At 43.3% G+C, this 14,353-nt stretch overlaps 1 protein-coding gene across 5 annotated transcripts; it reads left to right on the top strand.

Annotated features, from left to right (window-relative positions):
- The first annotated feature begins 497 nt into the window (after positions 1–497).
- On the top strand, positions 498–14,219 carry mtmr1a (myotubularin related protein 1a). 5 transcript variants are annotated; one of them, XM_034290549.1, is made up of 18 exons: positions 498–881; positions 1,637–1,739; positions 3,830–3,853; positions 4,780–4,845; positions 5,075–5,150; positions 5,757–5,851; positions 5,989–6,096; positions 6,668–6,769; positions 6,944–7,027; positions 7,249–7,398; positions 10,558–10,746; positions 11,318–11,503; positions 11,896–12,054; positions 12,139–12,186; positions 12,269–12,361; positions 12,472–12,585; positions 12,768–12,944; positions 13,073–14,219. In XM_034290549.1, exons 1-18 carry the CDS (start codon positions 745–747, stop codon positions 13,244–13,246), a joined length of 2,085 nt encoding a protein of 694 aa, XP_034146440.1. In that variant the 5' UTR covers positions 498–744; the 3' UTR covers positions 13,247–14,219. The 5 variants fall into 5 exon arrangements, with proteins under 5 accessions (XP_034146440.1, XP_012988126.1, XP_034146441.1 ...); XM_013132672.4 differs by lacking the exon at positions 3,830–3,853 and adding an exon at positions 2,106–2,129; XM_034290550.1 differs by lacking the exon at positions 4,780–4,845 and adding an exon at positions 2,106–2,129.
- The last annotated feature ends 134 nt before the right edge of the window (positions 14,220–14,353 follow it).

Below are 14,353 nucleotides of genomic sequence, written 5' to 3'. Positions count from 1 at the left end.
TGGCCCTGGAATCAATCTTAAACTGTGTTTGACAGTCTACTGTCTGGATACTCCGTATGCTTATTCCATTAGGGGGCTTTCAAGTGATCAATACATCCTAGTCAATAGTGCCACAGTAGACGCTAGCTACGGTGCAGTAACCTTAATGACCTAGCTAATTCATTCTCCTGGTTACCTATGAAAATGTTTTATATGCTTCACGTTTTCCTGTCTACACTTCAGTTAAGGATGGAACTGTTTAATGGAATTAACCCGCAGTCAGACTACTGTATAGTACATGCAGATGAGTGACGTCTCTTAAGTGAAAATGGACGTCTAATAAAATAACAATAACATAGCTACTTTTAAGGTGAAACAGTCGACAGATCACGACGGACCAATCTTACCGTGGCTGATGCTGAAACTGGTTGATGAAAATGCGTGCTTCTGGTTCCAGAAATGCATTTTGGGTAATTTTACTGGTTGCCCTCCGGAGGATGTGTACTAGGCGGTTGAAGGGCTGGAGTTCTATTTCCTTATAGTAAACACACAGAAGCTTCCTATATCAGTTATCAGTATCAGACTCGGAAGCGACCGAACATCCGCATTGTCTACATTCGGAGGCTGGGTAGCCTAGTGCTTATTGTTATGGTGTCCTAAAAGCATTTTTTTAAACTTGCCGGCGACCCAGATCTGTCGACATCGGAGAGGAAACAGATTTGATCTATTATAACGGGAAGGAAACGGGGCTGAGTGGAAAGGAAAATGGAAAAGCAGTCAGTTGGAGGAGTTGGCAGTGGAGATGGCTCTGCGCTGCCGGGAGTACCGAATCGAAACAACAAGCCCCGAGCGCTGGCCATCTCTATACCGAGACAGGCGAGCGGTGACGCGGAGACGGACAGGTGAATTAAAATATTTTCGACATTATAAAATGTACAATTTATGTTTTGGTACTAACTACAATGTTACTTGTATCAATATTTAGCATTTAGCAGGGTCGTGCATTGAATGGCGAATTTCTGTTTCGGTAGACCCTTGCGACCACGTATATTTTGAACAAAACGTTTACAGTTGTAATGTCTAGCCTTTTCTTAATAGGCTACAGTCTTAGCAACAAAAAATAGTTTATTGGTTGAGAGTTGGGTTTTAAAAGATTAGCAGTGTGCTACAACATCCATGTACTACGCCGCGTACAAAACAGTACATTATTCTCTTGTAGGCTGTATCTCTTGTGTATTACGGTATTTCAGCAATGAGCGCTCCAGATGGACGTAGGGAATTTTGCCAAGTGAACACACCCCTGTTTTAAAGCGGTGGCTTTGCCCAGCAGGAATCAGTCTAACCGCGACCTATTTTATCCCAGAATGTTGCAGACGTTGTCTTATTTACTGTGATAAAACCTTACTCGTGTGTGTTAAACTGATTCTGGCCTGCAGTATCGCTCCAATAATTTATCGCTGATTTGAAAAGGTCTCTCTCTTTCTATCATACACCCCCACACCTTAAATCAAATGCCTGTATTTTCTACCCTCTGTCGCTGTTTTTAATCTCCCTGACTTTAAAATCTGCCTGTTCCTCTCTTTCCCTCCATCTGTTCCTCCCTTTTTGAATATCCCTCTGGATGTCTGTCCTAACCCGTGCTCCGTTCCTCCCCCAGTCCGACTGGTTCTCATGTAGAGTGGTGTAAGCAACTGATAGCAGCCACCATCTCTAGCCAGATGTTATCCGTAACCCCAGACGCTGCATCCAGAGACTGCAAGGTAGGTCACACGGCAGACACATAATGACAGGGGTACACGTGTTAATTTTGGCAGCTATTTTAGTCACTGAGGTTTTGTATGTGTAATTAAACTCTGTACTACTGCCCTATGTAGTTCAACGAGGCTGTGTGAATGTGCACACGTGGAAGTTAGACTAAATAATCATTATTTAAAACATCCAGTAACTAAATTGTGACAAAATGACCCTTCTTAGTAGTTTGTCACATCATTCATTCATTTCCTCCTTATTAAATAGTGGCTGTTTAGAAACCTTTAACTTCCAAAAAGTGCAGTTTCAGATCCTTGTCCAACTGTATGGCCGACGACAACTTAGACACATTCAAAGTTGTGTTTTCTGACTGACAGGTTGGGAGAAGGACAGATCTGAGGGTAAGGTTAACTATAGCAGCGACATTTTGTGTGTGTGTGTGTGCTTCTGCGCTTTATTCTTAGCACTTTTATATATTTTAACAAGACTATCACGAAAATAAGTATGATTAATAGAAAATGATAAATGATATGATCATTTAATAAATACACATTTTGTTTCTGTAGTTGTGCAACTTACAATATCTGGATATAAAAGTAGTAATTAAGGTATTTGGATTCATCAACAAAACTTGCAACAGAGACTAAATAATTACAATAAAAACAATAGGACTTTTTAAAGCAATCGGCCAATACAGATTATTCAATTTTTGCCTCTAAACATACGATACTGATTGCTGGCTGCCAATCGGGGCTTTCCTAGGTATTGGGTCTTCTTTTATAAGCCTTAGTCACTCTTATCTTTGTGCAGACTGCTCGGTCATAGTCGCACTTATGTCTGTGCCTAGCTCAGTCTAAAGCATTGTTGTATTCTGTTGGTGTGTTAGCTATATGTTGCTTTAGATGTTATTAACGGATTGCAGGTTTTGTCAATACTGTTTTGGGGCTGATATTGCTCAATGCATATTCTATGGAAGCTGATGATTTTGTCTAAAGCGCACTACTAAGGATTGAAAACACCATCTGTGAAGACGGTAAATAATTTGTAGCTAAGCAACACATTTAAAAAAAAAAAGCTGGGACAGAGGCATCAAAAGACTAGATAATGTGTGTGATGCTAACCTGGTGGAATATCACACAACTAATTAGGCCAATTAGCAACAGGTTAGTAACATGATTGTGTATTAAAAGATCATTCCAGAGAGGATGGCTCTGTCAGAAGTGAGGATGGGTTCACCACTCTGTGAAAGGTTGTGACGGCAAATAGTGCAACAATCATTGGTTACTTGCACATCTATGAAGGCATCATTAATGCTACACTATACGTACAGGTTTTGGAGCAACATGTGTTGTCACCCAGACAATGTCTTTTTCAGGGAAGTCCTTGTTTATTTTAGGAAGACAATGCCAAACTTCATTCTGCATGTATTACAACAGCATGGGTCCGTAGTAAGAGTCTGGGTGCTAAACTGGCCTGCCTGTAGTCCAGACCTGTCCCCCATTGAAAACATTTGGTACATTATGAAATGAAAAATAGGACAAAGGAAACCCCGAACTGTTGAGCAGCTACAAATCTATATCATGCAAGAATGGGAAAACATTTCACTTTAAAAACTACAGCAGTTGGTCTCCTCGGCTCCCAAACGCTTACAGAGTATTGTTAAAAGAATATATGATGCAACATAGTGGTAAAAATGCCCCTCTCCCAACTTTTTTTGAAACATTTTGCTGGCATCAAATTCAAATTGGGCATGTACAGTATTTGTCCAAAAATAACATTTCTCTGTTTCAACATTTGATATGTTCTTTTTGTACTATTTTATTTTAAATGATTTGCACATCATTGCATTCTGTTTTTCTTTGCGTTTTACACAGCATCCCAAATTTTGGACACTGGGTTGTAATTAGTCATAGATGGAACTGAGGCATCTACAGAATTTCAGAGACATGGCAATGAAGTGACAGGGAGATGCAGTCCATTAATAATTATTGTTTGGGCAGTACTTTCAATGTCTGTTGAATCTTTGACAATGCCTATGGAGTTGGTTTAGGCGTTGTGTGTGTGTGTGTTAACCCCTTGTGTGTGGCTCTGTAATCCCTAGGTGTCCAAGAGGCCTGATCTCAGGGTAAGATTTCAAAACTGGTGCTGTTTCCACCCAGTGCATAGTGAGAGATAATTGGTATGAAAGTGGACAGAATCCAACAATAGGATTATAATCACTTTGCCTCCCAAAGTAACCCTGGGTGGGATAATCTTACTCTTCTCTCTGGTATAAAGATGAAATCCCAATGCCCAGGGCACTGAAAGGGACATTGCCCTGTGTAGGGTTTCATCTTTGAGATGGAATGTTAAACAACTGCCCTGACCCTCTGTGGTCCTTAGAGTTCCCATGGCACTTAACATACGAGTGAGGTTGTGTCCAATCAAGTATCACGGCTTCCTAATCATCTCAAATTGGCTCATTACTGCACTCCTCCTCGTAACAAAATGGTCAGGTACTATAGTTACTAAATGTACTGTATTCAATCAATAATATAAGTTAATCTGGATAAAAGAGTCAGCAAACTTTTTGAAATCCTTTTAAGGAGCGTGGCGAATATGTGCAGGAAATACATATTTTGGTAATAACCGGCTATTTTCATAGATTTCTGCTATTTCTTTCTGGACTAGGTTGTAATTTGTAGACATTTTCATGCTGTTTTTGCTTTGTATCTTTCACTTCCAATGCTGAAGAGAGCATGGTCTGCAGCTCTCAAGGTCCTACAGTTCTCCAATGCTGTTCTGCTTCCCCATTTTTGTCTTATTTCCCCAGTTATAATTTCTCCACAGAGCTCAACCTACTAAACGCGCGCATCCTGTTTCTGTGACCTTTCAGGCCTCAAAGACCCTTTTATCAACTCTTCAGCATTCTGTCTTTCTCTCTTGTTCTCTGTCCTCCACACACAAGATAACTTGCCCACTGTAACAGAATGAACTCTTCTGTCATTTTCCCTCTGTCCTGTCTCTGCCTTTCGCTCCGTTTCAACTCTCGCCTTGCGTTTCCGTGGTCAGGACTCCATGGACGAGGTACATAGTTACCAGTGCGACAGTGACTCTGAGCTCCCCCCCCATGCTTTGGCAAGTCTCTCGTTTTCCTTCTAACCTTCTTCTGCCTGCTCATCTGTTGTTTCATTTAGCTTTTCCCTGCCTCTCACCCTCCCTCTCCCCACTGCCTCACCCTCTCTCATACGCTTTACCCCGGTTTAGCTATGTCACTTTGACAGGGAGAAATGATTCTGCTTAGAACAAAAGGTTCTAGATCTCAGAGATGATTCTGACTGTTCCATGATATGGTTTTCTGGTTTAGGCTCTGAGAGAAGGAACCAAACAGGTCCAGATGGACGAGGTTCCACTGGTCCCAGGAGAGACCGTAAAAGCTGTGGGTGAGTATGTCATTATCTTTCATGTGATAATGTAAGTACACCCCCCTGGAAAGTTGGGTGAAGACCAAAACTACTGAAACAATGTTATCTGGACAGAAGAGTCAAAGGTGGCCCCAATACCAAACGCCAAGTTTGGGGACATCAACACAGTGGCTCTGAACAGAAGAACCTCATACCGGCCGTAAAGCAAAGAGGCAGTGGCATTATGACTTGGGGCTTCCTCAGGAACTGGCCCACTTGAATTTGATATTGTACCAGGGACTTCTTTAGGAGAATGTCAGGCTGTCTGTCAAAAAAGGCTAAAACTGAACCAAAAATTGATCTTTCAACAGGACAGTAATCCAAAACACAGGGGTGCCCTTGTTTATTTTGCACTATGAAAATACATTTCTGTTTAATGAATCAATTATTGCTAAGTCTTGACTGTGTGGAGGGGGGTTAGAGAGAGCATGCAATCCCCAACTCTCCCCCTTATAACCAAGCATGAAAAGAGTTGTGGTTGTCATCGTTTAGACATGTATTTCTTATTTGTTACCCTGTGTGAAACGAGACTCCCATTACTGTCCCATTGCTAAGCGGTGTTTGTTTTTGGTTTGTCCTGCTCAGCCAAGGATGTGATGTACATCTGTCCCTTTACTGGCTTGGTGACTGGAACCCTCACTTGCACCGACTATAAACTGTATTTTATCAGCCTTGAGAGGGTAAGAACACACACCTGGATGGAGTATGAACACACACGGAAATCTCAAGACTGAGCCTTGTTTTTTCTGTCAACTCTTTATTTAAAATGTTTATATGTAAACTTCCCCATCCTGTTTGCATCCCATTCTTTCCCAAGGACTCTCCGTTTATCCTAGATGTGAACCTGGGCGCAATCAGTCGTCTGGAGACCATCAGTGTCCAAAGTCACGGCGAGAACACGCAGGGATTGGAGATGGTCTGTAAGGTGAGAGAACACGCGGGTTTGGAGATGGTCTGTAAGGTGAGAGAACACGCGGGTTTGGAGATGGTCTGTGAGGTGAGAGAACAGGCGGGGATTGGAGATGGTCTGTGAGGTGAGAGAACAGGCGGGGATTGGAGATGGTCTGTGAGGTGAGAGAACAGGCGGGGATTGGAGATGGTCTGTGAGGTGAGAGAACAGGCGGGGATTGGAGATGGTCTGTGAGGTGAGAGAACAGGCGGGGATTGGAGATGGTCTGTGAGGTGAGAGAACACGCGGGGATTGGAGATGGTCTGTGAGGTGAGAGAACAGGCGGGGATTGGAGATGGTCTGTGAGGTGAGAGAACCTGGATAATAAGGTCACACATAAGCGGTCTTGACAATCACGCTCAATGTTGAGGCATGGATATGTAAAAGAGTTCTCTGATGCCTAACTACAAGTTCACTTCTGTACAAACTCTACGAGTGTTTGTTGGAAGATCATATTTGGATTAGATTTTGGTTTAATAAGAGAAGCTTGTACTTTTTCACTAAATGCTTACACCGATATGAAACCTGTTTCTCCTCTCTTTCTCAGGACATGCGTAGCCCTAGGTTTGCCTACAAGACTGAGGGCGCCAGCCAAACCGAGATAGTCGAGGTTCTAACCAAACACGCCTTCCCCCTATCAAACGACCTAGTAAGACCTCAGACCTAACAATCAACAAATGCAGAATGGGACTTTAGGTTCCCTGTGTTCTGATAGGGTGCATGCATGTGTCACTCACTATGGTTCGTAATCTTAGTTAAAACTCTTGGATGGTGATTTATTAAGAGATCTGTGAAATGCTCTCCCGGGCCTATCCCCTTGCAGCCCCTGTTTGCCTTCCAGTATAAGGAGGAGTTTCCTGTGGATGGTTGGAAGGTCTACGACCCCATGGCAGAGTACAAGAGACTGGTAAACCCAACTGGCATTACCTAAGAGATGAGAAAATATTTGAAATAATATTCAGATTTTGCTTAACATTAGAAAGCCCAGAACTTACTAAATTACTAAAACTCTGGTGTTTTTAATGTGCTTTGAGTCTTGAAGTCTTGTTTGTGAGGCTGAGTTAACATGAACTCTTGTTCGCTGGGTTTCCACAGTTGTCATGCTACTTCTCTCTCTCCCCTCGTCAGGGTCTTCCCAACGAGAGCTGGACCATCAGTAAGATGAACGGGATGTATGAGGTGTGTGACACCTATCCAGCGCTGCTCGTAATCCCCACCAGCATCAAGGAGGATGAACTGAAGCGAGTGGTGGCCTTTAGGGCCAGGCACAGAATACCGGTAAGCGTGTATACTTATTTCCTTATGTTTTCAATATCAGTATTCACCAAAAATGTCCTGGACTTTGTCCAGTCCCCTTTTTAATTATTTTTCTATGCTTATGGGTTAGGTTTAGGCATGCTGGTCATGTTATTAAGGTTATGGTTATTATTAGGTAAGGGTTAGAAATGTGTCCTGAAAATGAAGTTATGTGGTATAGAAACCCCTTCAATTGTTCCACATTTTATGTTAAAGCCTTGTTATAAAATTGATAAATAATTTTTTCCTCATCAGTCTACACATTATAAACCATAATGACCTAGGAAAAAACGGGTTTTTAGACATTTTTTAAATATATATTTTAAACATTAAATCACATTTACATAGGTATTCATACCCTTTGCTGTGACACTCAAATTGGAACTCCAATGCTTCAGGTTTCCATTGCTCTTCCTTTGTTTCCACAACTTGATTGCGGTCCACCTTGGGAAAATCCAATTGGTTCAACATGATTTGGAAAGACACACAGTCGTCTATGTGAGGTCCCACAGTTGACAGTGCATATCAGAACAAAAAAAAGCAATGAGGTGGTAATTGTCCATAGGGCTCTGAAAATGGATTAGGTCCAGCCAAAGATCTGTGAAATGGTAACAATATCTGCCATATTGAAGGTCCAAGAACGGTGGCCTCCATGCTTAAATGGAAGAATGTGGAGAAGGGCCTCTTTAGGGAGGTCTACAAGAACCTGATGGTCACTGACAGAGCTCCAGTTTTCCTAGGTGGAGATGGGAGAACCTTCTAGAAGGACAACCACCCCTGCAGCACTACACAAATCAGGCCTTTATGGTACGAGGACAGACAAAACCCACTCCTCAATAAAGAAGCACATGACAGCCTGCTTTAGAGCGCTCAGGACCTTCGATTGGGGCAAATGTTCACCTTCTATCAGGATAGCGACCTTAAGCACACAGCCAAGGCAACGCGGGAGTGTCTTCGGGACAAGTCGGGGAATGTCCTTGAGTGACCCAGACATCTCTGGAGAGACCTGAAAGTGGCTTTGCCGTGATGTTTCCCATTCAACCTGACACATCTTGAGAGGATCCACTAAGAAGGGAGAAACTCTCCAAATACAGGCGTCATATTGTGATAGCAATGTCATCGAATAGAACCCTTTTTGGAAGTGGGTACGGAGACAATTCTCTCTTGGTACAATTACGTTTTATTTAGTTGCAATGAGAGAGAACTCAGTCACGAGGTAACGGTAGACTAAGCTAACACAGGACAATCATCAGTATTTATAAAGTAAAGGGGTGTGGTAAGATCCTGCCCAGCTGTCCTTTGTTCTATACCTTCCTAGGTTTCACCCAGAAGGGCAGGTTGTCCACCCACCTTGCCCCAGGGGACTAAGGACACTGTAGGACACCTTTTCAACTCAGAAGATTAACCGACTGACAATAATCATAATGTTTTGTTGGACAAATAATTTGTCAGGGTACAGCGTTATAAGGGTATTTAGCTTGTTGTGCTTTTTTTCTGCATGGAATTTGAGGGGCACGGATCGCACTGTCATAGTAATCGGAGCCACCAATACGCTCTGTGCAGACGCGCTGTGTGAGAAGAAAAGACATCCTCGCTGCGTTCGATAAGACTGTATTTTCTACCTGTGTGCGCCGCACGGGAAAATACTCTTGTTCTCCCGGTGCACAAAAAAAAGCACAAAAATTCAATAGTTTTTTTCTGAACTTAAATAACTTTATTAATTAGGAGATTCAGATTTGTAGTCTACCAGGGCAGAGAGAAGAGGAAAAAGGATATGGAGATAATGGAAGTAGAATAAAGGAGAGAAGAACAAAGTAAAGAATAGATCGAGGAGGGAATTGGAAAAGGAAAGAATAGATGGAAGGAAAAGGAAGAAAGAATAGAAGGAGAGGAGGGCATAGGAAGAAAGGAATGAATATTAATCATTTCAACAAATGTCTATAACAATACCCAAGAAGGCTTGAGAAGACTTGAGGCTTTAATCGCTCCCAAGATGCCTCGGCAAAATACAGAGTGAAGGGTCTGAATACTTGTACATGAAATTATAATTTTTTCATTAAGGGTGTGTGAGGGATTGTTTTACCTTTAGGTGCTATTTTTGAGTTAAACTTAAAGTCAAGAAAACCAAAAAAAATTTATGTTACCCAGAAAATGCATTGTGAAGTTTGCTCAGACATCAACATGAAACTTAAGTGGCTAAATCAGTGCACTCTGGCATCCCTACTGGCCTTCTTCTTGGCATTAAATCAATCCCATTTATTTCATAATACCTTTTACATTAGGAGTGGTGACAAAGTACAGGTACCCAGCCTAAAACCCCACAGAGCAATGCGATGTTGAAACACAGTAGCTTGGAAAAACTCCCTAGAAAGGTTGGAACCTAGGAAGAAACCTAGAGAGGAGCTTGGTTGTGTGGGGCTCGTTCTCTTCTGGCAATGCCAGTGTATAGATTATAAGAGTAAAGGATCTTTTTAAGGGTGTGTCCTTTACAAACTTTTTTTCTTGTTGAGATGATCAGATGATCAGGTCAGTAAATACAGGTGGGCTGTGTCTTTAGATAGAATCCAGATCAGGTGGACAAGGATAGGGATGACCAGGTGGGCGGTGACCGTAGGGGTATTCAGACAAAATCAGGCTTGGTAGTCCTGAGGTGTGGTCCTCGGGCTCATGTCCTCCAAGACTCAACAGGAAACCAGACATAGCATGATGAATTACCCCAGACAGAGACTGCAGTAGTAGCCACCCAGATTATTGCAGTATTGATTATGGGGACTGAGACGGGAGGTTTCAGTGGAACACTGTGGCCTGTCTGAAGATATCCCTGGATAGGACCAAGCTTCCTCAAGCTTTCCCATGGATTATCTTGGTAATGGATCCACTCGGAGAGCAAGGCCAGGAAGCTACTACTGTGTGTTGAGTTTTGTGTTTGATGATGAAGTGGCTGAATGCAGCTGGTGTTTCTGGCCCAACTGCCCTATTGAGTCTCACCGAGTTGTTGTTTTCAAAAGATTGCCTTGATAGTGTTCTGAATCCCTGGGGGTAAGGTGAGGCTGAATTCTGGTTCCTCTTTTCTTAACTTGGAATGCTAAAATACATTTTGATGAACCTTTTGCTCTCTCCCCTCCATGTCCTTCTCTCCAGGTCTTGTCGTGGATCCATCCAGAAAGCCAAGCCACCATAGTCCGTAGCAGTCAGCCTTTAGTGGGCCCATCAGACCGGCGCTGCAAAGAGGACGAGCGATACCTGCAGACCATTATGGACGCAAATGCGCAGTCGCACAAGCTTGCTGTCTTTGACGCCCGACAGAGCAGCGTGGCTGACACAAACAAGGTGAAGCGGCAGTTTCCTGTCATGGCTGTTAACAAACCTCTTATGAAGCCTACTTGGCTGTAGTCAGCAGTCATGACACTGGTCTGACAAACTTGACGTCTGTGACACCCGACCCAGCTTCAGGAAGAGGCGGTCAGCTGGAGTGCGTGATGTAGGCGTTCCATTTTCAGCTATGCTCTCTACATATGTAACAGCTAGATGTTCTACACTGGTTAATCGGTGGTATGGTAAACCTCTAGTCTGAAAGGCGTTTTACTTTTTTCCACGAAGGTCCTAGTACTGCGTCTGACTGTTAAACTTCAGCAGCTGTCTAATGGTTATTTATTACTTCGGGTCTGTTTTCATCTCTCCTTACCTTTCAGTTCCAGTTTTCTCTCTCCACTCCACTTTTTAATTTCTCTACACCTTTTGTGTATCCTTTTTCCGTCTTCCATTTTTCTTCACTCTATTTTTAACTCTAGCAGTTCGCCTTTCATAACTTTGGTGTTTTGAATACTAAGTACTACTTCCACTCCTCCTTCCCTCTCTCTCTCTCTCTCTCTCTCTCTCTCTCTCTCTTTCTCTCTCCGAGGCTAAGGATGGCGGTTATGAGAGTGAGAGCTTCTATCCCAATGTGGAACTCAACTTCCTGGAGATACCCAACATCCACGTGATGAGAGAGTCCCTGAGGAAACTGAAGGAGGTGGTCTACCCCACTATAAATGAGGCTCACTGGCACTCCGTGGTTGACCTGACCCACTGGCTGGAGTACATCCGGGTAAAGACACCTGTCGTCCTTAAATTCTCACTTCCTTGTCTTATTCAAAACCACTCAGTGTTTTTGGATATTCCATAAAAAATCCATTTTAACATACTGTTGTTCCTAACCCTAAACATCTGACACAAACCCCCTGTAATCATAAAATAGCCTGTCTCCTGCTGAGGGAGAATGAACCAGGCGAGTGTTCTCACAGGTATAGTTAAATGAGTGTACACACTTAGACCGCAGGACCACCGTAGACCAAACACACACACTTTTCCTCTCACGTCCTTGGCCCTAGCGCCGCGTGACCGACGCCGTGCAGGATGTCGACGAACAACAGGCTAGTTCAGTCGCTCCCGCGTGTGAAACGCACAGACGCACAAGCTCAATCTCCCCTCCCCAATCAGGTCTTGCTGGCTGGCGCGGTTCGTATAGCCGACAAGCTGGAGTCTGGTAAGACCTCGGTTGTGGTCCACTGTAGCGACGGGTGGGACCGGACGGCCCAGCTCACCTCTCTGGCCATGCTGATGCTGGATGGACACTACCGCACACTCAGGGGGTTCCAGGTGGGTGAAAGGGCAGGGAAGGTGTACGTAGTGTTTCGCCTCAGCCCCCATTTGTCTTCTAAGCTTAAGAGTGTGTTTTCCAAGGTGCTGCTGGAGAAGGAGTGGATCAGCTTTGGACACAAGTTTGCCGCGGTGAGGGGAGCATTTGTGTGCTTTGATACGAGGTGTGAGGGTCATTTTGTGTGTGTTATAATAACCTGTGTGTATTCCTCAGCGCGTCGGCCATGGTGATAACAATCACGCCAATTCGGAGCGATCGCCTCTCTTTGTCCAGTTTATTGACTGTGTGTGGCAGATGACCCGGCAGGTGTGTCTGAGCGGTCTGTCACACACACACACACACACACACATCCAGAATATCTGCATGTACACACTCATTTGTACTCTGTCATTGATTGTTTGCCTTTCGGTTGAAAGTTTCCTGCAGCGTTCGAGTTCAATGAACTGTTCCTCATCACCATCTTGGACCATCTCTACAGCTGTCTCTTTGGTACATTCCTCTACAACAGCGAACAGGAGAGAAACGCTATGGTACGTACCGTTTCTTTGCTGCTGGGGGTGAAGTGACGAAATTATAGTAATCTTGCCTAAAGATAGTATAACGACAGGTAGGCATTAATGTCCTTCCTGCTGCTTTACCCACTTTCTTTCTGTGTTGTTCTTCCCTTCATCTACTTTTTCTCCTCTCCTGCATTCCTCCTCTTCTCTCACAGGAAGTGCAGACGAAGACAGTGTCTCTCTGGTCCTACATCAACAGTCAACCGGACGACTTCACCAACCCCTTCTACGTTGACTATGAGCACCACGTCCTGTATCCCCTAGCTAGCATCAGACACCTGGAGTTGTGGACTAGCTACTACGTACGATGGAACCCCCGTATGAGGCCTCAGGTAGAAAGTGTAGGGTGGGATGAGCAAAAATGGGGGGGGGGCAAAAGAGGAGGAAGTAAAGAGCCACACAGTTGTGCTTCTTTCTGATTCTTTGCATGTCGTTCTGCTTCCGTCTCTCTCCCTGTCAGATGCCTGTGCACCAGAACCTGAAGGAGTTGTTGTTCCTCAGAGCAGAGTTGGAGAGGAAGGTTGAGGAGTTACAGAGAGAAGCAGCTTCATCGCGCGGCTCTCTCTCCTCTTCCTCAGAACACACATCGTCACCCTCATACAGCGGGGGCACGCCCCTACACACCACTGTCTGATTACCCACACATTAACTGAACACACCTCCCCATCTAACCCCCCCCCGGTACACGATCAAGATACCGATACTGACACGCAAGCACTCATTGGTTTGTCTTTGTATACCTACTCCAGTTCCTACTGTATTACATTTCACATAATCACAGACAACTGGAAGGAGAACATGAAAAGGCAAGGACACATTTGTATCCAAAATGTAACTACTTGTTTTGAAATAAGACAAACATATCAGGTAATGACATTGTGGGAAGGAACATTGAGTGAAAAAAAAGAACCATTAATATTGAGTGTATTTGTCTTAACATTTTTAATATGTAAATATGAAAATATTTAACTAATATATTTCTATCAACAAAACGTATTCTAGGCTTCACTATTGACAACAGTCACCAGTATTAGAAATATAGTATTTTGAATTGGATTTGTGGTTCAGAAATATGAGACATAATCTGCACTATTTAACATACATTCCTCCAAATGTTTAAGCTACATTCCAGTGGGTCAACATCTCCTTTATGTGCTACTTGACCTGATCCAGCTTGGCCATTACTGGTGGTCTAACGTACTGTTCCAACATACTGTTCCTTCTTTTCCACTAGAACGTGCCCTGACTGGAGGTTCCTACTAACATGTTCCATTGAAAGTCTCTGTGCACACAAACATATACCTGAATTTGTATTTCATTCCAATACAATTCTGATACTTTGGTCTGTTTCTCTTGTTCTGTTTGTGGTATTACTTTGTTCACTTGTGCTATTACCAAATCCAAATACTTTTTTTTTTTCTATCTACCAAGTGAATTTCAATGTTTGGTTGTAGGCAACTCTTAATACTAAGATGCTCTTAGTTATCAGTGTTCAATGTGTCTGAGCTCATTGGGCCCTCTCGTGGTTTGAAAACACACCAGCAACGCCCCACTACCCTGAAAGTAATATTTAACCACCGTTAGATAAATGATTTAATCCCACCTTACCTTTGTGTTTGATATCGTTTTTACAATGATGGTCTTTATAGTAGCATCCTGTCATCTGGTCGTTATAACACTTTCCTGTGTCTTGTGCTCGTTTTTAGCGGTTCCTGTGATAAGCATGTCTACTTGTTCTCAC

This window comes from Esox lucius, chromosome 24 (assembly GCF_011004845.1).
Source record: "Esox lucius isolate fEsoLuc1 chromosome 24, fEsoLuc1.pri, whole genome shotgun sequence".
Lineage (NCBI taxonomy): Eukaryota > Metazoa > Chordata > Actinopteri > Esociformes > Esocidae > Esox > Esox lucius.
This window is presented reverse-complemented; position numbering and strand designations above follow the sequence as displayed.